The 26,051-nt window shown below is 38.1% G+C and overlaps 1 protein-coding gene across 2 annotated transcripts in view; it reads right to left on the bottom strand.

Moving 5' to 3' along the window:
• TMEM131 (transmembrane protein 131) overlaps positions 1-26,051 on the bottom strand; it is a 243,055-nt gene that overhangs the window by 172,326 nt on the left and 44,678 nt on the right. For both annotated transcript variants that reach the window (XM_023211442.2, XM_023211443.2), the window contains exon 2: positions 5,295-5,356. In XM_023211442.2, the coding sequence (XP_023067210.1) occupies positions 5,295-5,356 (62 nt within the window). The remainder of the gene's footprint in view (positions 1-5,294; positions 5,357-26,051) is intronic.

Raw genomic sequence — 26,051 nt, 5'->3', positions numbered from 1 at the left:
GGCCAAAGCAGGTGGATCCCTTGGGGTCAGGAGTTCGAGACCAACCTGGCCAACATGGTGAAACCCTGTCTCTACTAAAAATACAAAAGTTAGCTGGGTGTTGTGGCACAGGCCTGTAATCCTGGTGGCTGAGGCAAGAGAACTGCTGGTACCCAGGAGGCAGAGGCTGCAAAGAGCTGAGATTGCCCGCTGTACTCCAACCTGGGTGACAGAGTGAGACTCCATCTCAAAAAAAGTAAAGAAATTAAAATAAAATAGGACTTTAAGTTTTAAAAGACAAAGTTCTGCCAGGCATAGTGGCTCAGGTCTATAATCCTAGAATTTTGGGAGGCTGAGATGGGAGGACTGCTTGAGTCCAGGAGTCTGAGACCAGCCTGGGCAACATAGTGAGACCCTATGTTGGGTCCAAAAAATTAAAAATTAGCCAGATGTGGTGGCACGTGCCTATAGTCCCTGCTACTTGAGAGGTTGAGAGGGGAGGATCACTTGAGCCTGGGAGGTTGAGACAACAGTGAGCCAGAATTGTGCCACTGGCCTCCAGCATGGGTAACAGAGCAAGACACTGTCTTTTTTTTTTTTAAAAAAAGACAAAATTCTGTTTGTGTTTTCAACTCACAAACATTCTAGATCTTGCTTTCCAAAATTTTAAAATTATGGCAGGATAGTGAAACAAATACAGTTAGTTTTTTTCCTGAGCTTTATCTTCATTTAAAAAAGTTAAGATTAGACTGGGCGCGGTGGCTCACACCTGTAATCCCAGCACTTTGGGAGGCTGAGACGGGGGGATCACAAGGTCAGGAGATCAAGACCATCCTGGCTAACACGGTGAAACCCCGTCTCTACTAAAAATACAAAATATTAGCTGGGCATGGTGTTGCGCGCCTGTAGTCCCAGCTACTTGGAGGCTGAGGCAGGAGAATGGCGGGAACCCGGGAGGCGGAGCTTGCAGTGAGCTGAGATGGCGCCACTGCACTCCAGCCTGGGCGACAGAGCGAGACTCCGTCTCAAAAAATAAATAAATAAAAATAAATAAATAAATAAATAAAAGTTAAGACTAGGGGCCGAGCATGGTGACTCCCATCTGTAGTCCCAGCACTTTGGGAGACCAAGGCTAGAAGATGGCTTGAGGCTGGGAATTCAAGGCCAGCCTGGGCAACACAGAGTCAAGGTTGCAGTGAGCTGTGACTGCGCCACCGCACACCAGCCTGGGCAACAGAGTGAGATCCTGTCTCTATGACCTGTGTGGTCAGTCAGCCGCGGAGCTCCGTATGCTGGCCAAGCTCTGATGTGCTCTCTGGACCTCCAAGGTCAGGACGTGGGGGTCCACTGGCCCTGTGGGGACGGGCATGCATTCTTTACCCAAGCTCAGCCACCATCTTCCTGCCTGTGGTACACCTGGCCCCTGGCCCCACCACATCCCACCATCTGTACAATGGGACCCTCGGGTACCGTGCCATCAGCTGCTGGTGAGGCCCAGGTGAGTTCGTTCCTGTAATGCCCTTAGGACAGTACCTGTCACCAGAAATTTTTAAAGCTCTCAAGGTGATTCTAATGTGGAGCTTGGGCTGAGATGCTCCAGGTTTTGAGGTCTTTGGCCAAGTGCATGAACCTCTTAGAGGCAGAACGGCTGGGCAATAATGGGGGCTTTGCCCACCACTTTAGCTCAGGACTCTCAACCCCCCTTTTAAAATGAGGTGCAAAATAAATTTGAGGGACCTGAACTCAGGGAACACTTTTTTGTAGTTGTTGAGACAGGATCTCATTCTGCTGCCCAGGGTGGAGTACAATGGCACAATCACAGCTCACTGCAGTCTTGACATCCCAGGCTCAAGCGACCCCCTGCCTCAGACACCAGAGTAGCTGGGACCACAGGTGTGTGCCAACACACCTGGCTAATTTTTTGTAGAGACAAAGTTTCCCTATGCTTCCCAGGCTGGTCTTGAACTCCTGGACTCAAGCGATCGACCCATCTCAGCCTCCCAAGGTAGTTGGGATTGCAGATGTGAACCACCGCGTCCAGCCCTGCCTCTTTTTTTTTTTTAAAAAAAAAACAAAGTAAGATTAGGAAGCAGATTCAGGTTTATTAACAGATTATGCTTGTAAATGAAAGAATCTTTCGTTATTCCATTTTATAATCTTTCAAAGGAACAGGTTAGAAGAGCCAACCATTCTGATCAGTTACGATGGCAATGATGGTTTGAGATACTTGAATAGGGCATCCTGTGGTTATAGCCTTAACGTGGACTTCTGTTGAGATGCAGATTCCTCAGCGTCTGTGTCATCTCAGGAACTGTCTGATCTTTATGTATTCTGGATGCTAAATCTTAGTCCAGTCAAACAGGAATGACAATGGCCAACGCATCAACTAAAGAAAACATGATCTATGGGGGTTATAATTTCTATTCGTAACAAGCGTGAACCCATGGAATATCCGAGAGCACTGCACGTGCATTGTGCCGTGGGGAGTTCTGAAATCAGACATGGTAAGTATGGTACGTACTGGATACTGGATTCCTGCTCTAGCAATTGAGTACTAAAGAATAAATTATTTAACTTCCATAAACCTAATTTTCCTTATCGTTAAAAAATAAAGAAAACAAGTCTAATCTTTTTGGCAATTTTTAAAATTTATTTTTTACTGATTCCTTATCAGTTGATTTTTGAGGTTTAAAAAAATTACTGAGTTGGCCAGGCATGGTGGCTCACACCTGTAATCCTAGCACTTTGGGAGGCCGAGGCGGGTGGATCATGAGGTCAGGAGATTGAGACCATCCTGGCTAAAACAGTGAAAACCCGTCTGTACTAAAAATACAAAAAAATATTAGCTGGGCGTGGAGGCGGGTGCCTGTAGTCTTAGCTGGGCGTGGAGGCGGGCGCCTGTAGTCCCAGCTACTTGGGAGGCCTAGGCAGGAGAACGATGTGAACCCGGGAGGCAGAGCTTGTGGTTAGCCGAGATTGTGCCACTGCACTCCAGCCTGGGCGAGAGCGCGAGACCTCGTCTCAAAAAAAAAAAAAAATTACTATGAGCCAAGTCACATGAATGTACATGAATTCCAGATCTAAGAAGGAATGTCCTTGGGCAAAATTCTAATTTTAAATAACGTAAAACAAGGTTGTTGCTTTGCCACTCTCCCTGCTTTAGCTTAAATTTAGAGAAAAGATATATATTCTGCCACAGAAATGCTACCCGTACATTTTTCTGTTCTAATCATAACATAAGAAACCAGGAGTTATTTAAAATAGTTAAACCTATTGGTAAATTATAGTCAGAAAAAGGTAAGTTTTATGTCAAAATAAAAACTTTCTGAGAAACATTCAACATTAAAATGAGTAATTTTATAGGTATTGAAAAGGGTCTTATATTCAGCTATTTAGGGGCCATATACTATATTATATAGCATCTCAATATCAGACATTCTACAGAACTCTTAGTGAGGTTTTCTTTGTGGCTTAAGTAACTAACTGATACTACTTGCCCTCAACATTTTTCTAGACCAAAATTACCTTTGCCACAGAATTATGAGGTCTCGCCCAAGCTCCTGTCCAAGCATCTGAGCAGATCCAAAGACTATTAGTGAACCACATCCCAGTTCACAAGCTTTTCCATACCCAACTCCATCTAGATATAGATTAGCAGCCTCTCTCAGCAAAAATATAAATAATGCTCCAGAATTTTTAGAATGGATTATCAACCTGCAACCTAGATGTCCAGTTCCTAATAGACACAAATTCCTCCTCAATCAATAAAGAACAACCACACTTAGGGAATTTTCCAGAAATTCAGTCCTGATTTGCCTGCCATCCAGATCCTGTAAACAACCACCTAAAGGAAGATATTTAAAACATTTGTTCCCATACGTTCTTCAAGTTCTCACCTTGAAACAGATTAAAGAACTAGAAAAAAGAAACTTACCATCTTTTAGTAGGAAGGCTTTACAAAATTAGACCTCATTATGTTCAGCTTTTATTCAGTTTTAAAACATACAAAGCTGACTCTAGGCAAATACTGTGCAACCACTGTCTATTACGTTTCTCAACATCTCTTACGTAAAGAATGATAAATTTATTAAAAAATTTAGAAGCAACAAAAGTTTGTCTTCCAAAAGACTTACTAGCTTCATTGCCAGAGAAAAAGATTCTTAAAATCCATCACTTTTTTTCTTGCTCTCTTCATCTAGCTTAATGTATAAAATGTAATCTAAATTTATGCTAAAATGCAAGTAAAAATCTTGTTCCATGTCCCTAGTATAATTATTTTCTCTATTGTCTTGATCTTTTCCTGCCTTTATTATAAACTACAGGAAATATTTTTCCAAAATTATTTAGGTCACTTAGTTATAAATAAATTAAAAATACTATAGGTAGTATTTCATAATGAAGAGACTAACAGTCATATCTGGAAGGAGAACACTGGGATTCTCGTGTCAGTCCCAGTACCAGAAAGTCATGGGATCTTGATCACCTTTCCTAACCTAAACATTGTTTTCCCTTGAATATAAAACTAATTAAAAAATTACCAGTCACGCTAGCAAACAGCATGTTACTTGAAAAACAAATGTTATCATTACAAAGTTACTAAGAAAGGACAAGCACAGAATATGATAAAAGTTTGTAAGAAAGGAGAAAACACCTAGCCATAAGAAATCAGAGGGTTAGTTAAGGTGGCATTTACTCTCTCTTTCAGCTCTGAAATTCTCAAACTCATTTTTAGCTGGGAAGCCTGAAATAGGCTTCATGGTGATATCTGAACCAGCTCTGAAAGGAAGGACAAGATATATATTGGATTACACTTTCAAATTTTATGTATACTTAATGATGTGACTTAGGATAGCAAGTAGAAGTACAGTACAGGTGAAATCTATAGTACTTATCCTCTCTAGATAAGTTCTCTTCTAGATAAATATTTTGAGATCCTCCATCTGAATTCACACTGAGAACCCCTGCTCCTGATCTGAAGAGAACCCCAGGTCCTGATCTGACCCCTTCCCCTCAAATCCGCGGGCACAAACACTTGCCACAGATTGACGATGCACTTATTTACAAGGTTTTAATACCACAGTGAGTTTGCATTTTAAAGAAAGATTTAATCTAAAAGATAAAATTACTAAAAGATAAAAGATAAAGTTACTCACGTAACTACGGAGGTTTTTATATTATTAAAGACTCTACTGACCTATCTTCAAAGCTCATAAACCAATTACATTTCAGATAAACCAATTACATTTTTAAAAGAAAAATAATAACCAGATATTATTCAAGACTTAACAATAACTTTTCAACTTAAAAAAAATTACCTGTAGTAGCCCTCCATCATCAAAACGTAGTACTTCTATTATGCTCTCTGACTGAATGAATGCTGTGAAGAAAACAAAACATACCATCACTTACAGGAACATAAATTTGATTTTCATAACATATTTGACCTTAAAGTTAATTAACATAATTTTATATCTAAAAATGGACTGCTTAATGATAATGGTTAAAAAGAAAAATATGACTAATACTTCAGAATTTTATAAACTAAAAAATACTTTAAAATAAAGCAACTTCAACAACCTGCAGGCAATATGCATCAACTTCAAAATATCCATTACTGTTATACTATGAGAAAGCACAAAACAGTCATATTCAACAAGATACAACTAATTATTTTCCCTGATAGAGTAACTGAAAATATCAAGAGCATATAGAAAACATCACTACAGTATTCTATTTCCCCCAAGAAATGATCAGCTGAAAATCCGTATCACCTGCTCTTTGTAGTAATGATATGACTTGGGATCTACAGTCCAAGGGACTTGGGGAGGAAGTGGGCAGGGAAAATAGCAAGATCATTCTGATCCAAGAAATAGCAACGCAAAGGTAATGTATTTAAAAGCTAACATAGTTATACCACACAATCTGGCAATCATGCTCCTAGTATTTACTGAACTGATTTGAAACCTTACATATAAAAATCTACACACAATTCCTTAAAGCAGCTTTATTCATAATCAACAAAATCTGGACACAGTCAAGATGGCCATCCAAGATGAACAAACAAACTGTGGTATACCTATACAATGGAATATTACTAAAAGAAAAAGCTACATACTGTATGCTTCCAAGTACATGACATTCCAGAAAAGGCAAAATTATGGAGACAGTAAAACGATAAGTGGTTGCTAGGAGATCAGGGGGCGATGGGAAAGGTTCAGTAAGTGAAGCACAAATATATTTCAGGGTGGTAAAACCATTCTTCATCAAATTGTAATGGTGGATACAGGACATGATTCATTTGTCAAAACAGAACTTCACAGCACAAAAAGTGAACCTAAATATATGCAAATTTTAAAAATAATTTAGGAGGCTGGGAGACTCCAGGATGGAATGCATAATATGACAAAACAATTTAAATGTATTACAAATGAATGTATCAGCCTTACTGAAGTTGGAGGAGAGGGAAGAGTGCTCACCTAAGTAACTCCGGAAATGAGTAGAATCTGTAGGACTAAAGGTGAAAGAAACCATACATATGCACTGTATTCTAGGTGACAATGCTTTTTCCCATGCGAGTTTGGGTTAACCATTCTGAGGCCACTACACACGTATACTGAAATCGAACAATTAGGTACACAGATGGTAGACACTGGGAGCCAGGTGTCTCACTGTTGGAATAGCAATTTATACAGAAACAAGGGGGGGAGTCAAAATTAATGGATGAGAGTTGGTGATATCAGTATGAATTCATGTTTAGTGAAACATATAATACATACATATAAGAATATTTATAGATGTGTATATTCATAGGTTAGTATACACAGATGTATTTCTTTGCTCTGTCAGCTCTAAGGGCCTAAAGCAATGACATGCCGATAGCAAAGAACACACCTAGAACTCAGATCTTGTGTTCTAATATTATTTTCCAATAAAAAAAACCAGGGCTTCCTGGAGCAATGGTTGATTTGAGGACAGGGGCAGGAAATACACGAGATGAGAATGGAGCATCCCATAGTGCCAGAAAGTAAAAAACTGAGAAAACCACCCAAATCCTACGCTGATGGGGACAGGGGAAGGAAGGTAAGAATCAACAGAAAGAGCTCCCAAATGACCAAAGCTGAAACAATCTGAGCAACAAAATGAAGTAGTACTTGATGTAGCCTAAAGTATAAAACAAATATCCATAAACCCATACTGCTGTAAATTGCTGAATAAATGAGAGAAAACGGACAAAGTTCACATGCAGAATTCCAACTTAAGTGATATTTCATTTGGCTTAATATGGAATTCACTGACTCCCATTAGTTGGTCTTTTGGAATTCAGGGAAGATACTCAGTGTCCCACACATGTACCTGGCTGTTCCAGTATGACAAAAGTGGACAGTCAAGCAGCAGGATAAGACACTAGTTAATTAGATTACATTCCCTAGTTGGATGTTTTTTCTGCCTGCCAAGCATCCTTTTCTCCCTAGTCTAGTAGTCACATCCTGATTTTATTTTGGGAAAACTCCTGTCCTCCCTTTCCTGTGTTTCTCTTTAATGACAGTGCCGACCTGCTCCACTTCTATTCATGCCCTACCAGCCTGTGGCATATAGAGAATATTCAATAAATACTGAAAGCATGAATGACATCCTACCTTCTTGCTCAGGTACAATAAGCATTGGCATTTGTACTCACTGATGCAAATGACCTTTTTCTAGTTATGTTATCTCTAGTCCTGGCTTATAGTGGGATTTCAATATCAAGATCAGAGCTAATGGCTCCAACAGAATTACTGACACAGTATACTTAGAATGTCTCTAAGTAAAGTGATAATCTCTTTAGAAGAAAGGATTATGAATATAAAAGGCTCTGCTCAGCTCACCCATCCCATTCCTCACCTGTTCCCCCCACTTTTTAACACAAACTGAAATTTCGCAGGATCCAGAGAATTTTTTGGTTATTCCCTACTGAACACAAATTTATTGACATAACAACACAATAAACTAACAAGAAATAACTGAACAGCCAGATGCTCACAATGTAAAAGGGCCTCTAATTAGCAACTTTGTCTAACTGGCAGAGGAAACCAACAAGAAACAACTGGAAACGAGCTACAGGTGGCTGCCATTAGAGTTCCAATAGAACGACCACTGAATGAGTTCCCACCATCGAGCCAGAAGAAATGTTGATCTAACTGAAGAGAACTACATAAAGGCAGTAGTTTGGGTACACTGCATTTTAAATTACAAGCTTTAAAAACAGACATAAATTAGGAGCCGGGCGTGGTGGCTCACGCCTGTAATCCCAGCACTTTGGGAGGCTGAGGCGGGCGGATCACGAGGTCAGGAGATCGAGACCATCCTGGCTAACACAGTGAAACCCCGTCTCTACTAAAAATGCAAAAAATTAGCCGGGCGTGGCGGTGGGCGCCTGTAGTCCCAGCTACTCGGGAGGCTGAGGCAGGAGAATGGCGGGAACCCAGGAGGCGGAGCTTGCAGTGAGCCGAGATCGCGCCACTGCACTCCAGCCTGGGTGACAGCGCGAGACTCTGTCTCAAAAAAAAAAAAAAAAAAAAATATATATATATATATATATACACACACACACAAATTACATTATGAATTATTAATTCATAGTTTTTTATAAAGTCTCAAAAGGAAAACCCTGTGTTATACATCGCTGACTTTCCTTAAAAGATATAAACAGGATTCAACTCTGGCACAAAACAAATTAACGTATTTTGCTTTAAGCGGCCAATTATAATACCTTTCAATTATATACCTAAAAAAATAGAACATTAGCTATAGACTGAATCATTTCACATGCAAAGTTAAGCTACAAAATATAAATGTAACAAAACTCATCACATCTCCAGATTCAAAACCACAACTACTAACAGCTTCCTCTCCCAAAAATATTTCCCCTAATTTTACGCTGTTAATGAATTCCAGACTTTCCTCATGTTCCCTAGTTCAAGCATCAAACAAATGTCATTGAAATAAAAAAAACCTAGTAATTACTGATCACTGTTATTAAAATTCAAACTAACCCTATGACACAGACATTATGATCCCATTGTAAAGAAACAGACAGTGAGATATACTCAGCAAGGAAGTGGCTAGAGAACACTGTGAATTCAGCATTGTGAATCTGTGCTTCTAAACCCATCCTGTTTACTTTCAAAATAAATTTTACAGAATGCTCATGACTAACGGCACCTTGAAGAAACCACATTTTTTAAACTGGGCATTTATTCCTGACAATAAGTGAGGAAAGAAAGATTGATAAAGGAAAGGAAGGGATTTACATTTCTGGCTCTTATGATTCTACTCATATTTACTCTGAACCTGGGCTCAGTAAGATATACTTGAAGCTCCTCATACCGACCCACATCTCTGAGCTGTCCGTGAGTAACAAAGCCATTTATAATCAGTGTAAAAATGTCAATGTGTCAGTTGTTGCAAAATAGGAACACTTGCTTTCAAAACAGAAGTTCACAAACTGTTTACTTCCCTATTTCATTTAGTTAAGATTAAAAATATCTTCAGTTTAAAGACAAATCTTTGTCTACTAAGTTCTTGTTTTTTCTTTCAGGTGAAGATATTTTTCTGAATATTACAACTGATGAATATAATTTGCGATTTTAATACATCTAAAATAACTTATGAAAAAAAACAAATGCTGTAAATAACTAGTAGAAAAATATATGCCATATTGTGGGGGGTGGTATCAGGCATTAGGAACCTAGGTTATCATTGTACATCTTTACCTTCTAGCCTTCACAATCTCCTAACCCACAAAAGGAGAAGCCTGGAACAGTCAAATCAGTGATTTTTAAACTTTCTTCTACAAAAACCAGGAAGAGAAGAAAGGGCCACACAGGCAGGCCTCAGGAGGGTCCCCAAAGCTGTGTTACAGAGCCACCTTGCCTAGCATACTTTTGTTGTGGCTGGTGTCTTCTCCTCCTTCAAGTCTCAGCCTTGACCCCACTCACAGTGTGGCCCTCCTTGGCTTCTCAGAGCAACCCCGTTATCCTCTATTATATTCCCTATCTTAACTCTTATCACAATCTGTAAAAGTTCCTGGTTTGCTTGCCAATAATCTGTGCCTAGGAGCAAGTCTGAAAAAAACAGAAGATAAGAAATTCTGGTTAAGATAATGACATTGTGCTTGAGCCCAGGGGGGCAGAGGTTGCAGTGAGCTCAGACAGTGCCAATGCACTTCAGTTTGGGTGACAGACCAAGACCCTGACCAAAAAAAAAAAAAAAAAAAAAAAAAAACTGCTATTTTAGAATTCAACATTGTTAAAGACATCAATATCTCATTTATAGTTACGCTTGCTCAATATTTTGTTTTAACAAAGGGCTCAACAATTTTAAAACATCCTGGACTAGGTCCATATGGGTCCCTTTGAACCGTAAAGACATTTTATGATCAAAGTTTGTTTCTTCCCTCATTAGTTTTATTTTCTGAAAAATGTAATGTATACTTGTCTTCTTGCCACATTAAAAGTACAAGGAAATTCATATAAGCCATATTTTATCAAGACCACTCAATATCATCAAGTTCCTAAAGAAGCTATGTCCATGTTGTTTACTAAGACTCAGAATATAATCCTATGTAATTCAGAAGTGCAGGATACACACCATGCATCTAAAAAGATGAGCCAGAAAGGTTTTTCAAAATTAAGTTTATGGCTAAAGACAAAATACCATAATTTTCACCTTATCCTAAAGTATCTAAGTCATCTAAAAAGATCTGTAAACTTAAGTTATAAAATGTAGAACTAATGCTCAAGAACCACCAACTACTCTTAGCAGCTTCAGTATCAGAACAATCACTAAAACTCTGAAGCTCACACTGCAAATGCTCCAACCATTAAGCTATTATTGGAACTACAGCCCGTAACAGTAGGCCCTAGTCAGAACCGATACGATAAACCTAAATAGGCTGACTGTTAAAATATTTAAATGCAGTCATGTACCATGTAACGTTTTGGTCAACGATGGACTGCATCGATGATGGTGGCTCCATAAGATTATAATACTGTATTTACTGTACCTTTTTCTATGTTTAGATACACAAAAACTTGCTATTGTGTTACAACTGCCCACAGTATTCAGCACAGTAACATGCTGTACAGGCTTGCAGTCTAGGAGCAATAGGCCGTATCAACATACCTTAGGTATGTAGTAGGCTACACCACCTAGGTTTGTATAGCTACACTCTATGTTAGCACAAGGATTAAACGGCCCACCACCACTCAGGATGTTTTCCACACTGAGTGATGCATGACCACAGTACCCAAAGTCTCCAAACAGAAACAACCCAAGTGTCCATCACAGATGAATGGATCAACACGCCAGTTGCATAATGAAATGTTATTCAGCCACAAAAAAAGAATGAAATTCTGATATATGCTACAACATGGATGGACTTTAAAAATATTATGCTAAGTGAAGTAAACTAGACAAAAAAAGAGCAAATACTGTGCTTCTACTCACATGAAAAATCTAGAATAAGCAAATTCACAGGGACAGAGAGTAGATTAGAGGTTACCAGGCAACAGGATAGGGGGAAGTGAGGAGTTGTGGCTTAATGGTTACTGAGTCTCTAGGGTAATGAAAAAAAATGGTGGTGTTTGTATAACATTGTGATTAATGCTACTGAATAGTACACTTAAAAATAGTTATAAATGGTGAATTTTATTCTACACACGTTTTTAAAACCACAAAACAACTTATTAACTTAGACAAAAAAACAAATATTACAAGTTAAACCCAGCAATGTATAAAATTATGCATCATAACCAAGCAATTTTTATTCAAGGTATGCAAGGCTCACCCAAAATTCAAAAACTGATCATTGTAATTCACCCCTATCAACAGGCTAAAGAGGAAAAACCCATGATCCTATCAACTGAAACAAAAAGTATTTGACAAAACCCAACACCTCTTCGTGATAAAAAAACTCTCAACAAGATAGGAGAAATGTAGAACTACCTCAACCTCAACCTCTAGGCAATATCCTTCTTACTGGTAAAAGACTGAATATGTAGGCCCTGAGACTGGGAACATGTCAAGGATGTGTCTCTCACTCTATTCAACACATGCTAGAAGTTCTGTGGCCACTTTAACAAGGCAAGGGGAAAACAAGATGAACACTGGAAAGGAAATAAAACTCCCTAATTGCAGGCTACATACTTGTTTATGTAAAAACCCCAAGGACTCAAAAAGAAAAGTCCTTCTTAAAGGTAATAAGCACATATAGCAAAGTTGCAGAATATAAGGTCTAAATCCCAAAATCCAGTATATTTCTATATACTAACAACCAGGATATGCAAAAATCAACATTAAAATGCCATTTACAATGCCACTTACGACTCCAAATAAAACAAAGTACATCAGATATAAATCTAAGAAAGCAGGCACAGGATATATGTACTGAAATATACAAAATGCTGATAAAAGAAATCAAAGAAGACTTACATAAACAAGAAGACATATATTCATGGATTGAAAGACTCAAAATGTAAAGATGCTAATTCTTCCCAAATTGATCTGTGGGTTTAATGTAAAGCCTATAAAAATCCCAGGATGATTTTTTGTTGACAAGTTTATACAAGAAATTAGATAGGAACAAAGCCTAGAATTGCTAAGAACAATCTTCAAAAATAAGAATAAAGTGAGAGGAATCACTCCACCAGACAATATGTCTTACTGTGTAACTTCAGTAACCAAGGCAGTGTGATACTGGCAGAGGGATAAACACATAAATCACTTGCAGAGAGTAGAACACCTAGACACGGAACCATATATGCCTTACTGGTTTTGACTAAACTGCAAAAGCAATTCATTGGAAGAACAGCATTTCCAACAAATAGCACTGAAGCAATGAGACATCTATAGACCAAAACAATATTTTTTTAAAAAAACCCTGACCTAATCTTTACAACTTATACAAAAATCAACTCAAAATACATCACTGCTCTAAATTTATAATGTAAAACTATGCAACTTTTAAAAAGGATAGAGGAGAAGATCTTCGGGATCCAAGGTTTGGCAGTGTTCCTAGAGTTGACACCAAAAGCACAATCCAGGAAAAAAAAAAAAAAAAAAAAAAGATAAATTGTTGTACCTCATCAAAATTAAAAACTTTGCCCTTCACATGACCCTGTTAAGAGTAGGACGGGACAAACTACAAGAAGGTATAAAATATTTGCAAACTACATATTTAACAGAAGTCTAAAGATCTAGGCTATATAAAGAACTCAAAACCAGAAAAGAACAATCCAATAAGCAAGGGAAAAGATGTTCAACATTCTTAACCATCAGGGAAATGGAAAATTAAAGCCATAGTATCAGGAGGGTGAAAATGAAATACCCATTCCTATCAAAAGATCAACATCCTGGTCGTGACTTTGTAGTATTCTTTGTCAAGATATTGCCATTGGGAGGAACCAGGTAGAGGCTACACAGGATCTCTCTGTATAATTTCTTACAACAGTATGTGATTCTAACATGATCTCAATAAGAATCTGTATTAAAAAACAAAATAGCTGATAATAAATTCTGGCGATTATTTCTGCCTGCTCAACAGTTTATCTTCAAACTGTTTTTGTAATAGTGATTCTTAAATGGGTTAATATTTATATTAAGATAATGAAATTTAATTTCAGGATCTACATGCCATTATCAATGTTAATTCAATCAACTGGTTTTGACAGCGAGAGAATGGTTTGAAGAAACAAAATAGTACAGGAGAAGAAAAAAAGCAACAGAGAGTACTGTCAGTGAAAATGGCAAAGTTAGGGACATTTGAAAATTCTAACAAGAACAAGAAAATTGGCAGCATCAGAATAAACTTTCTAAGAACTCTGGCAATTAACCAAAAGCTTGCAGCAATCCCCAAAAGCTTGCAGCAATTCATGGAGTGTTAATGCATTTTTAAAAAGCTGAATCTCAACAAGAACAGTGAAATGTGTGGCATTTAACTTTTCTATTCTCATTCTCTTCTCTCCAGCTCTGTGACAGCACTATAACCAACAGCCTGACAGGCAGTAAGGGTGGCAGAACAGTGCTGGAGCTCCTGGAAAGCCTGATTTCCAAAGAACTGTCTTTATCTGATGAGTGTGGTGAGTCCCAGTGAGGCCCCACCTGGAAGGCTACTTTCATTTGACCTCAGAGCTTCCGCACTGTGAAAAGCCTTGACCCTGGTAACAGTTGTCAAAAACCTTTAGGGGAAATTTTTAAAAATCTGGCTGCAGAACAGTGTGGTAGATGACAGTTGGGCCAAACAATAAGCAGACCCAAAAGTTTAAAAGGAAAAGTTGGGAATAAGATGCCCACAGGGGCTGTAAAAAGTGTTGACACCTTCCTGCCAATCTAGAAGGTCCTGTGTACACATCGGGCTCTGGCTCTGCAGGCGCTCAGAAGAAACCTGAGACATGCCTAAGCTCTCACACCTGGGGCTGACCCCAGGCTTTGTGCGAACAGGAGGCAAAGGCTAAGGAACAGCTGTCAACTGCCTGGCTGAGTGTTTTGATGTGCCCCAACACACACATTGCACGCAAATACACAGGCCTCTCAACAAAGACTGGGAGAATTACTGATTCCAGGTTTATAAGGAAATCTCTGTTCAATCATTAGATGACTGTGAAGCTCACCACACGGAGACTTCAGGAGCCATGCACCACAAATGATATAGATTTAAAATAACTTGTTCAGAAAGTCAATAAACAAACAGCAACAAAAACAACAACAAACCTTACGGAGGGGAAAATCTAATTTCCAGAGTTGCCACCTTGTATGTCAATTGTCCAGTTTTCAACAAAAAATTGAGAGACATACAAAGAAACAAGTATAAAGGGACAAAAAGTATTTAATAGAAACTGCCCTTGAGAAAGCCCAGGTTTTAGGATTACTAAATAATTTAATTCAGCTTTTTAAATATATTCAAAGAACTAAAGGAAACGACGTCCAAAGAACTAAAAGTCTCACCAAATGGAGAACATTAAAGAGAGAAAGAAATTATTAACATAACCAAATAGAAAAGCATAATAAGTGAAATAAGCCCCTCCCACCGCCAAGTTTTCAAAGAAATGTAAAGAAACAAGAAGATATGGCTCATACATAGGAAAACATCAACAGTAATGGTCCCTGAGGATAGGACTTACTAGAAGACTTTAAATAAGCTATTTCAAATATGTTCAAAGGAAAAAAGGAAACCACGTGCAAAACTAAAATATGAGAACAACGCTTCACCAAATAGAAAATATCAATAAAGAGAAAGAAATTGGAAAAAGCAAATAGAAATTCTGGACATAAAAGTACAATAACTAAAACAATTCATCAGAGGGGTTCAATAGCATATTTTGGCAGGCAAAGGAAAGAATCAGCAAACTCAAAAATAGGTTGGTTAAGATTATCCAGTCTGGGAAATAGAAATAAAAATGAAGAAAAAGTAAAAGGGTCTGAGTGATTACAAAACACATGAAGAATATCACCATCTGTACAACAGGAGTCTCAGGAGAGAAAAAAGGCATGAAGAATATTTGAAGAATAGGTGATATTAGTCCAAACTAAACTGGTAAAAGTTGATGTTAATTGTGATTCTCACAACCATTAAAAAATAAATTTTAAAATTATTTAAAAAGTCTGAATTCAGACTAAGATAAAAATTGCTACTAGAGAAAAAAAGACATTTAATAATAATAAAGCGATTAATCCACTAAGATGACATAATTATGAACATACATGAACCTAACAAGAGCTCCAAAATACAGGAAATAAAAACATACAGGATTAAAGGATAAAGAAGAAATTCAACAAAAATATTTGGAGAATTCAATATCCCACTTTCAAACAGGGATAGAACAACTAGAGAGAAGGTCAATAAGAAAATAACAAGGAAATTTGAACTATAACTCAAAACTAATTATAGAGTCCTCTACCCAAAAATAGAATATACATTCTTCCCAAGTGTACATGGAACATTTTCCAGGATAGATCATGCTAGATGTTAGGTCATAAAATAATTCCAATAAATTTAAAAGGACTGGAATCATACAAAGTACGTTGTTCAACCACAATGGATATGAAATTGAAATTAGAGGGAAATTTGGGAAAACTCAGAAAACATGTGGGTATTAAAAAAATACAATCCTTCATAATCATTGTGATAAATAAGAAGTGAGAAGGGGAACAAGAAAATATTTTGAAATAAAAACAAAGACACAAAATACTTTATGGGATATAGAAAAGGCAATACTAGAAGAAAATTTACAACCATTCATGCCTATATCAAAACAAAGACCTCAAATTAATAACAACCTACTATTTAAAGAGAAACTGGAAAAATAAAAATAACCCAAAGCAAGGAGGAAAGAAACAATACAGGTTGTTAGAAATACAGACCAGAAGAAAAAAAGAGAGGAAATTAATGAAAACAAAAGTTGGTTCTTTGAAAAGATTAACAAAATTGGTAAGGCTTTAAGCTAGGCCAACCAAGAAAAAAATCATGAATGAAACAGAGAGTGGAACAAAAGGCAACAGAAACTTCTGCAGATTTAAACGTCCCTGTCTGACAGCTTTGAATAGAGTAGTGCTTCCCCCAGCACGGAGTTTGAGATCTGAGAACGGACAGACTACCTCTTCAAGTGGGTCCCTGATCCTTGAGTAGCCTAACTGGGAGACACCTCATAGTAGGGGCTGACTGACACCTCATACAGCTGGGTGCCCCTCTGAGATGAAGCTTCCAGAGGAAGGATCAGGCAGCAACATTCGCCATTCTGCAATATTTGCTGTTCTGCAGCCTCTGCTGGTGATACCCAGGCACACAGGGTCTGGAGTGGACCTCCAGCAAACTCCAATAGACTTGCAGTTGAGGGTCCTGACTGTTAGAAGGAAAACTAATAAACAGAAGGACATCCACACCAAAAACCCATCTGTACGTCACCATCATCAAAGACCAAGGTAGATAAAACCACAAACGTGGGGAGAAACCAGAGCAGAAAAGCTGAAAATTCTAAAAACCAGAGCACCTCTTCTCCTCCAAAGAAACGCAACTCCCCGCCAGCAACGGAACAAAGCTGGATGGAGAATGACTTTGACAAGTTGAGAGAAGTCTTTAGACAATCGGTAATAACAAACTTCTCTGAGCTAAAGGAGGATGTTCGAACCCATCGCAAAGAATTTAAAAATCTTGAAAACAGATTAGGCGAATGGCTAACTAGAATAAACTGTGCTGAGAAGACCTTAAATGACCTGATGGAGCTGAAAACCATGGCACGAGAACTACATGACACATGCACAAGCTTCAGTAGCCGATTTGATCAAGTGGAAGAAAGGATATCAGTGATTGAAGAGCAAACGAATGAAACGAAGCGAGAAGTTAAGTTTAGAGAAAAAAGAGTAAAAAGAAAAGAACAAAGCCTCCAAGAAATATGGGACTATGTGAAAACACCAAATCTACATCTGACTTGTGTACCTGAAAAGTGATGGGGAGAATGGAACCAAGTTGGAAAACACTCTTCAGGATATTATTCAGAACTCCCCAACCTAGCAAGGCAGGCCAACATTCAAATTCAGGAAATAGAACGCGACAAAGATACTCCTGGAGAAGAGCAACTCCAAGACACATAATTGTCAGATTCACCCAAGTTGAAATGAAGAAAAAAATGTTAAGGGCAGCCAGAGAGAAAGGTCGGGATACCCACAAAGGAAAGTCCATCAGACTAACAACAGATCTCTCAGCAGAAACTCTATACGCCAGAAGAGAGTGGGGGCAAATATTCAACATTCTTAAAGAAAAGAATTTTGAAGCCAGAATTTCATATCCAGCCAAGATAAGCTTAATAAGGAGAAATAAAATCCTTTACAGACAAGCAAATGCTGAGAGATTCTGTCACCACCAGGCCTGCCTTACAAGAGCTCCTGAAGGACGCACTAAACATGGAAAGGAAGAACCAGTACCAGTCACTGCAAAAACATGCCAAATTGTAAAGACCATCAATGCTAAGAAGAAACTACATCAACTAACGAGCAACATAACCAGCTAACATCATAATGACAGGCTCAAATTCACACATAACAATATTAACCTTAAATGTAAATGGACTAAATGCTCCAGTTTAAAGACACAGACTGGCAAACTGGATAGAGTCAAGACCCATCAGTGTGCTGTATTCAGGAAACCCATCTCACATGCAGAGACACACACAGGCTTAAATAAAGGGACGGAGCAAGATCTACCAAGCAAATGGAAAACAGAAAAAAGCAGGGGTTGCAATCCTAGTCTCTGATAAAACAGACTTTAAACCAACAAAGATCAAAAGAGACAAAGAAGGCCATAATATAATGGTAAAGGGATCAATTCAACAAGAGCTAACTATCCTAAATATATATGCACCCAATACAGGAGCATCCAGATTCAAAAAGCAAGCCCTCAGAGACCTACAAAGAGACTTAGACTCCCACACAATAATAATGGGAGACTTTAACACCCCACTGTCAACATTAGACAGATCAACGAGACAGAAAGTTAACAAGGATATTCAGGACATGAACTCAGCTCTGCACCAAGTGAACCTAACAGACATCTACAGAACTCTCCACCCCAAATCAACAGATTATACATTCTTCTCAGCAACACGTCACACTTATTCCAAAATTGACCACATAATTGGAAGTAAAGCACTCCTCAGCAAATGTACAAGAACAGAAATTATAACAAACTGTCTCTCAGACCACAGTGCAATCAAACTAGAACTCAGGACTAAGAAATTCACTCAAAACCGCTCAACTACATGGAAACTGAACAACCTGCTCCTGAATGACTACTGGGTACATAACGAAATGAAGGGCAGAAATAAAGATGTTCTTTGAAACCAATAAGAACAAAGACACAACATACCAGAATCTCTGGGACACATTTAAAGCAGTGTGTAGAGGGAAATTTATAGCACTAAATGCCCACAAGAGAAAGCAGGAAAGATCTAAAATTGACACCCTAACATCACAATTAAAAGAACTAGAGAAGCAAGAGCAAACACATTCAAAAGCTAGCAGAAGGCAAGAAATAACTAAGATCAGAGCAGAACTGAAGGAGACAGACACACAAAAGACCCTTCAAAAAAATCGATGAATCCAGGTGTTGGTTTCTGAAAAGATCAACAAAATTGATAGACAATTAGCAAGAGTAATAAAGAAGAAAAGAGAGAAGAATCAAATAGACACAATAAAAAATGAAAAAAGGGATATCACCACTGACCCCACAGAAATACAAACTACCATCAGAGAATACTAGAAACACTTCTACACAAATAAACTGGAAAATCTACAAGAAATGGATAAATTCCTGGACACGTACACTCTTCCAAGACTAAACCAGGAAGAAGTTGAATCCCTGAATAGACCAATAACAGGCTCTGAAATTGAGGCAGTAATTAACAGCCTACCAACCAAAAAAAGTCCAGGACCAGACGGATTCACAGCTGAATTCTACTAGAGGTACAAAGAGGAGCTGGTACCATTCCTTCTGACACTATTTCCATCGATAGGAATAGAGGGAATCCTCTCTAACTCATTTTATGAGGCCAACATCATCCTAATACCAAAGCCTGGCAGAGACACAACAACAAAAAAGAGAATTTTAGATCAATATCCCTGATAAACATCAATGCAAAAAATCTTCAATAAAATACTGGCAAACCAAATCCAATAGCACATCAAAACGCTTATCCACCACGATCAAGTTGGCTTAACCCCTGGGATGTAAGGCTGGTTCAACATACGCAAATCAACAAACGTAATCCAGCATATAAACAGAACCAAAGACAAAAACCACATGATTATCTCAATAGATGCAGAAAAGGCCTTCGACAAAATTCAACAGCCCTTCATGCTAAAAATTCTCAATAAACTAGGTATTGATGGGACGTATCTCAAAATAATAAGAGCTATTTACGACAAACCACAGCCAATATCATACTGAATGAGCAAAACCTGGAAGCATTCTCTTTGAAAACTGGCAAAAGACAGGGATGCCCTCTCTCACCACTCCTATTCAACATAGTGTTGGAAGTTCTGGTCAGGGCAATCAGGCAGGAGAAAGAAATAAAGGGTATTCAATTAGGAAAAGAGGAAGTCAAATTGTCCCCGTTTGCAGATGACATGATTGTGTATTTAGAAAACCCCATTGTCTCAGCCCAAAATCTCCTTAAGCTGATAAGCAACTTCAGCAAATTCTCAGGATACAAAATCTATGTGCAAAAATCACAAGCATTCTTATACATCAATAACAGACAAAGAGAGCCAAATCATAAGTGAACTCCCACTCACAATTGCTTCAAAGAGAATAAAATACCTAGGAATCCAACTTACAAGGGATGTGAAGGACCTCGTCAAGGAGTACTACAAACCAGTGCTCAACAAAATAAAAGAGGACACAAACAGCCGGGCACGGTGGCTCATGCCTGTAATCCCAGCACTTTGGGAGGCGGAGACGTGCGGATCATGAGGTCAAGAGATGGAGACCATTCTGGCTAACATGGTGAAACCCTGTTTCTACTAAAAACACAAAAAAATTAGCTGGGCGTGGTGGCAGGCACCTGTAGTACCAGCTACTCAGGAGGCTGAGGCAGGAGAATGGCGTGAACTTGGGAGGCGGAGCTTGCAGTGAGCGGAGATAGTGCCACTGCACTCCAGCCTGGGCGACAGAGTGAAACTCCGCAGCAAAAAAAAAAAAAGGAGGACACAAAGAAATGGAAGAACATTCCACGCTCATGGACAGAAGAATCAATATCGTGAAAATGGCCATACTGCCCAAGATAATTTATAGATTCAATGCCATACCCATCAAGCTACCAATGACTCAATGACTTTCTTCACAGAACTGGAAACAACTACTTTAAAGTTCATATGGAACCAAAAAAGAACCTGCATTGCCAAGACAATCCTAAGCCAAAAGAACAAAGCTGGAGGCATCATGCTACCTGATTTCAAACTATATTACAAAGCTACAGTAACCAAAACAGCATGGTACTGGTACCAAAACAGAGATATAGACCAATGGAACAGAACAGAGCCCTCAGAAATAATACCACACATCTACAACCATCTGATCTTTGACAAACCTGACAAAAACAAGAAATGGGGAATGGGTTCCCTATTTAATAAATGGTGCTGGGAAAACTGGCTAGCCATATGGAGAAAGCTGAAACTGGATCCCTTATACAAAAATTAACTCAAGATGGATTAGAGATTTAAATGTTAGACCTAAAACCATAAAAACCCTAGAAGAAAATCTAGGCAATACCATTCAGGACATAGGCAGTGGCAAGGACTTCATGACTACAACACCAAAAGCAATGACAACAAAAACCAAAATTGACAAAAGGGATCTAATTAAACTAAAGAGCTTCTGCACAGCAAAAGAAACTGCCATCAGAGTGAACAGGCGACCTACAGAATGGGAGAAAAGTTTTACAATCTACCCATCTGACAAAGGGCTAATATCCGGAAACTATAAAGAACTTAAACAAATTTACAAGAAAAAATCAAACAACCCCATCAAAAAGTGGGCAAAGGATATGAACAGACACTTCTCAAAAGAAGACATTTATGCAGCCAACAGACACATGAAAAATGCTCATCATCACTGGTCATTAGAGAAATGCAAATCAAAACCACAATGAGATATCATGTCACACCAATTAGAATGGCAATCATTAAAAAGTCAAGAAACAACAAGTGCTGGAGAGGATGTGAAGAAATAGGAACACGTTTATACTGCTGGTGAGACTGTAAACTAGTTCAACCATTGTGGAAGATAGTGTGGCAATTCCTCAAGGATCTAGAACTAGAAATACCATTTGACCCAGCCATCCCATTACTGGGTATATACCCAAAGGATTATAAATCATGCTGCTATAAAGACACATGCACATGTTACATTTACTGCGGCACTATTCACAATAGCAAAGACTTGGAACCAACCCAAATGTCCATCAATGACAGACTGGATTAAGAAAATGTGGCACAATAGCAAAGACTTGGAACCAACCCAAATGTCCATCAATGACAGACTGGATTAAGAAAATGTGGCACATATACACCATGGAATACTATGCGACCATAAAAAAGGATGAGTTCACGTCCTTTGCAGGAACATGGATGAAGCTGGAAACCACCATTCTGAACAAACTATCGCAAGGATAGAAAACCAAACACCACATGTTCTCACTCATAGGTGGGAACTGAACAATGAGAACACTTGGACACAGGGTAGGGAACATCACACACCAGGGCCTGTCATGGAGTAGGGGAATGGGGGAGGGATAACATTAGGAAAAACACCTAAAGTAAGTGACAAGTTAACGGGTGCAGCACACCAACATGGCACACGTATACATAGGTAACAAACCTGCACATTGTGTACATGTACTCTAGATCTTAAACTATAATTAAAAAAGAAAAATAACAAAAAAAATTACAAAAAAAAAAAAGAAACAGGGAGCATTACTACTAATACTACAGAAAGAAATGAACTTCCCAACCTTGCAGTAAAAGGAATTAAAAGAGAACACGATAAACAACTATACACAAATTAGATAGCCTACACGAAATGAACAAATAACTAGAAAGACACAAATTACTGAAATTAAATCCAGAATAAACAGAAAATCTCAACAAACCTAATTAGTAATCAAAGTTTCCTGCAAAGAATAGCCTAGGGACAGGTGGCTTCACTGATGAATTCTACTAAACATTTAAAGAAGATTAAAACACATCCTTCACAAACTTTTTTTAAAAAAGCACACAGAAGGACAGAAAATAGGCTGGGCATGGGGAGCAGCTGTAATCCCAGCACTTTAGGAGGCCAAGACTGAAGGATCATTTGAGCCTAGGAGTTCAACACCAGCCTAGGAGTTCAACACAACAACACACCATGGCTACAAAAAAAAAAAAAAAAAAAAAAAGAGCTGGCTGGGGTAGTGCATGCCTGCCTGTATTCCCACTACTGAGGAGTCTGAGGCAGAAAGATTGCTTAAATCCGGAAGTCTGAGGTGACAGAGAGCCATGACTGTACCACTGCACTCCAGCCTGGGCAACAGGGCAAGACCCTGTCTCTAAAACATTTTACATAACAAAAATTTTAAAACTCAAGAAAAAACATCAGGTTCCAAATTATTATATGAAGCAATTCATATCCTGATACCTAAATCAGACACAGTCATCACAAGAAAAGGAAACTACAGATACCCTTATGAATGTGGATATAAAAATTCTCAACAAAATACAAGCAAACCGTATCTAGCAACATATACAGAGGATTATACATCTCAAACAAGCACAAGACTTACACACTTTGAACTACAAAGCATTACTGAAAAGAATTTTAAAAGACCTAAATAGAAAGATATCTGGTATTCATAAGCTAGAACACTTAATAATGTTAAAACGGTAATATTCAGATACAACGCAATCTTTGCAAAATCTCACCTTGCTCTTTCGCAAATCAACAAGTAGCTCTCGAAGTTCCTAAGAATATTCAAGAACAGTAAAAACAATTTTGAAAAAGAAGACAATGGAGGACTCAAAACTTCTTGATTTCAAAACTTACCTACAAAGCTACATTAATCAAGACAGAACAGTACTGGAATAAAGATAAACCTTATCAAGGCTGGGCACAGTGGCTCACGCCTGTAATCCCAGCACTTTGGGAGGCCAAGGCAGGCAGATCATAAGGTCAAGAGGACCATCCTGGTCAACATGCTGAAACCCCATCTCTAATAAAAATACAAAAATTAGCTGGGCATGGTGGTGTGTGCCTGTAGTCCCAGCTACCTGGGAGGCTGAGGCAGGAGAACTGTTTTGAACCTGGAAGGCGGAAGTTGCAGTGAGCCAAGATTGCGCCACGGCCCTCCAGCCTGGCAACAGAGCAAGACTCAAGTCTTAAAAAAAAATAATAATAAAAAGCAAATAGAACAGATCAAATAGAATATAACTGAGAGTCCAGAAACAAACCCTCGCATTTATGGCCAATTGATTTCGGCACTCAATTGATGAAAGCCAAGACAACTCAGAGGAGAAAAGAACACTCTTTTCAACAAATGGTACTGGAATAACTAGATACCTGCTTGAAAAAGAATGAGGATGGACCCTACCTAACCACATATGCAAAAATTGACTCCAGAAGGAACAAAGAACTCAGTGTAAGAGATAATGCTATAAAACTTTTAGAAGACAACATAGATGTAAATCTTCATAACCTCTGATGAGGCAATGGTTTCTTAGCTAGAATGGGTAAGCAAAGACAACACAGATAAATTAGACTTTATCAAAATTAAAACAGTGTGTGCTTCAAAGGGCACTATCAACAAAGTGAAAAGACAACCCATAGGATGGGAGAAAATTTCTGCAAATGATGTATCTGATAAGAGATACACACAGAGAATATAAAAAGAACTCTCGCAATGAATAAAAGACAAACCTCCCAATCAAAAAATGGACAAGGAATCTGAATAGACATTTCTCCAAATATACATACATGGACAATAATACATACATACACGAAAAGACACTCAAAACCGGTCCTTAAAGAAATGTTAATCAAAAGCAAAACAACATACTGCTTCATAAACACAAGGATGGCTGTAATAAAAAAGACAACAGTAAGCGTTGACAAGGATGTGGAGACACTGAAAACTCCTAAGTTGCTGGTGGTAACATAAAATGGAACAGCCACATTGGAAAACAGTTTGGTAGTTACTCAAAAAACTAAATACGAAGTTACCATACAACATACCAATTGCACTCTTATGTATATACATAAGAAAACCGAAAATATTTGTGCAAAAGTGTTCATAATAGCATTGTTCACGATAGTCAAAAATGAAAACAACCCAAATGTCCACTGACTAATGAATAGTTAACAAAATGTGCTAAACCCATTTAATGGAGTATTTTTCAGCCACAACAAAAAGAAACGAAGTACTGACACAAAGCTCACAGACGAATCTTGAGGACAAATGCTAAGTGAAAGCAGCCAGATACAAATGGCCATATATTTTAGTATTCCATTTATAGGAAATGTCCAGAATAGGCAAAAAGAATCTAGATGAGCAGTTGTCAGGGGCTGGGAAGGAATAGGGTGCGACTCCTACTGTACAGAGGGTTTCTTTTTGGGGTGATGGAAATATTTTGGAATGAGACAGTTGTGATGGTTGTACAAGTCTATGACTATACTTCAAAAACCCACTAAATTATACACTTTAAAAGGTGAACTGTGATATGGGAAATTGTATCTCAATATTTTAAACGTCAGCAACAGCATAAAGCATGTTTTTGTGTTCTATTCCCTAAATCTTTTCTAAAACGTTTATCTAAATGGTATTTTAAATACTGTGTAACCACAGGACAAAACATAATCTCTGCTCCACAAGAGCTTTAAGCTTACAGTTCTTTCATGGATACAAGTTCATTCATTAGATTGAGCACGGGGAGGAGAAAACAGCAAATGATAAAACAAGCGGGTCAAACTGTAAAGAATACGAGTGTTTTTGACTATTTTTATTCTTAAAAATTTTCTGAAAGTTTGAATATATACCACACAAAAATTTGAAAAAAGAAAACCACTATTGCAAGACTTCTAAAAATCTCAACGTTTGAACACGTTCACTCTTTTAAAAGGATATACATCAAGCGATTGTAAATTCACTTAAATTATGCTAAGTTGGAAATACTGATTACAGCGGAGGCTGGTATCTTTACTGTAGCCACAGATTAAGTGTGCCAAGAATAAGCTGCTGACATGTCTGTGACTACAGTGGTATTACAGCTTTCTTAAAACACTCAGTTAAAAAACAAACAAACACTCAGTTGAAATGATACTTATGCCAACACAGCTATTGTGCAGGGATTTTACCTTGCATTATACCTTGTAATATAATATTTATGACTGGAAATATGGTATATCCATAGTTATCTACACTGCATACTCTTAGTCTATAAGACTGCATTCTAAATATTAGATAAGTAATCCATATCCTTTTTATAGAAAAAGAAAAGAAATTATAAAGAATATAAAT

Source organism: Piliocolobus tephrosceles, chromosome 15 (assembly GCF_002776525.5).
Source record: "Piliocolobus tephrosceles isolate RC106 chromosome 15, ASM277652v3, whole genome shotgun sequence".
Classification (NCBI taxonomy): Eukaryota; Metazoa; Chordata; class Mammalia; order Primates; family Cercopithecidae; genus Piliocolobus; species Piliocolobus tephrosceles.
Note: the sequence above shows the minus strand (reverse complement) of the source record. Positions and strands in the feature narration are given on the sequence as shown.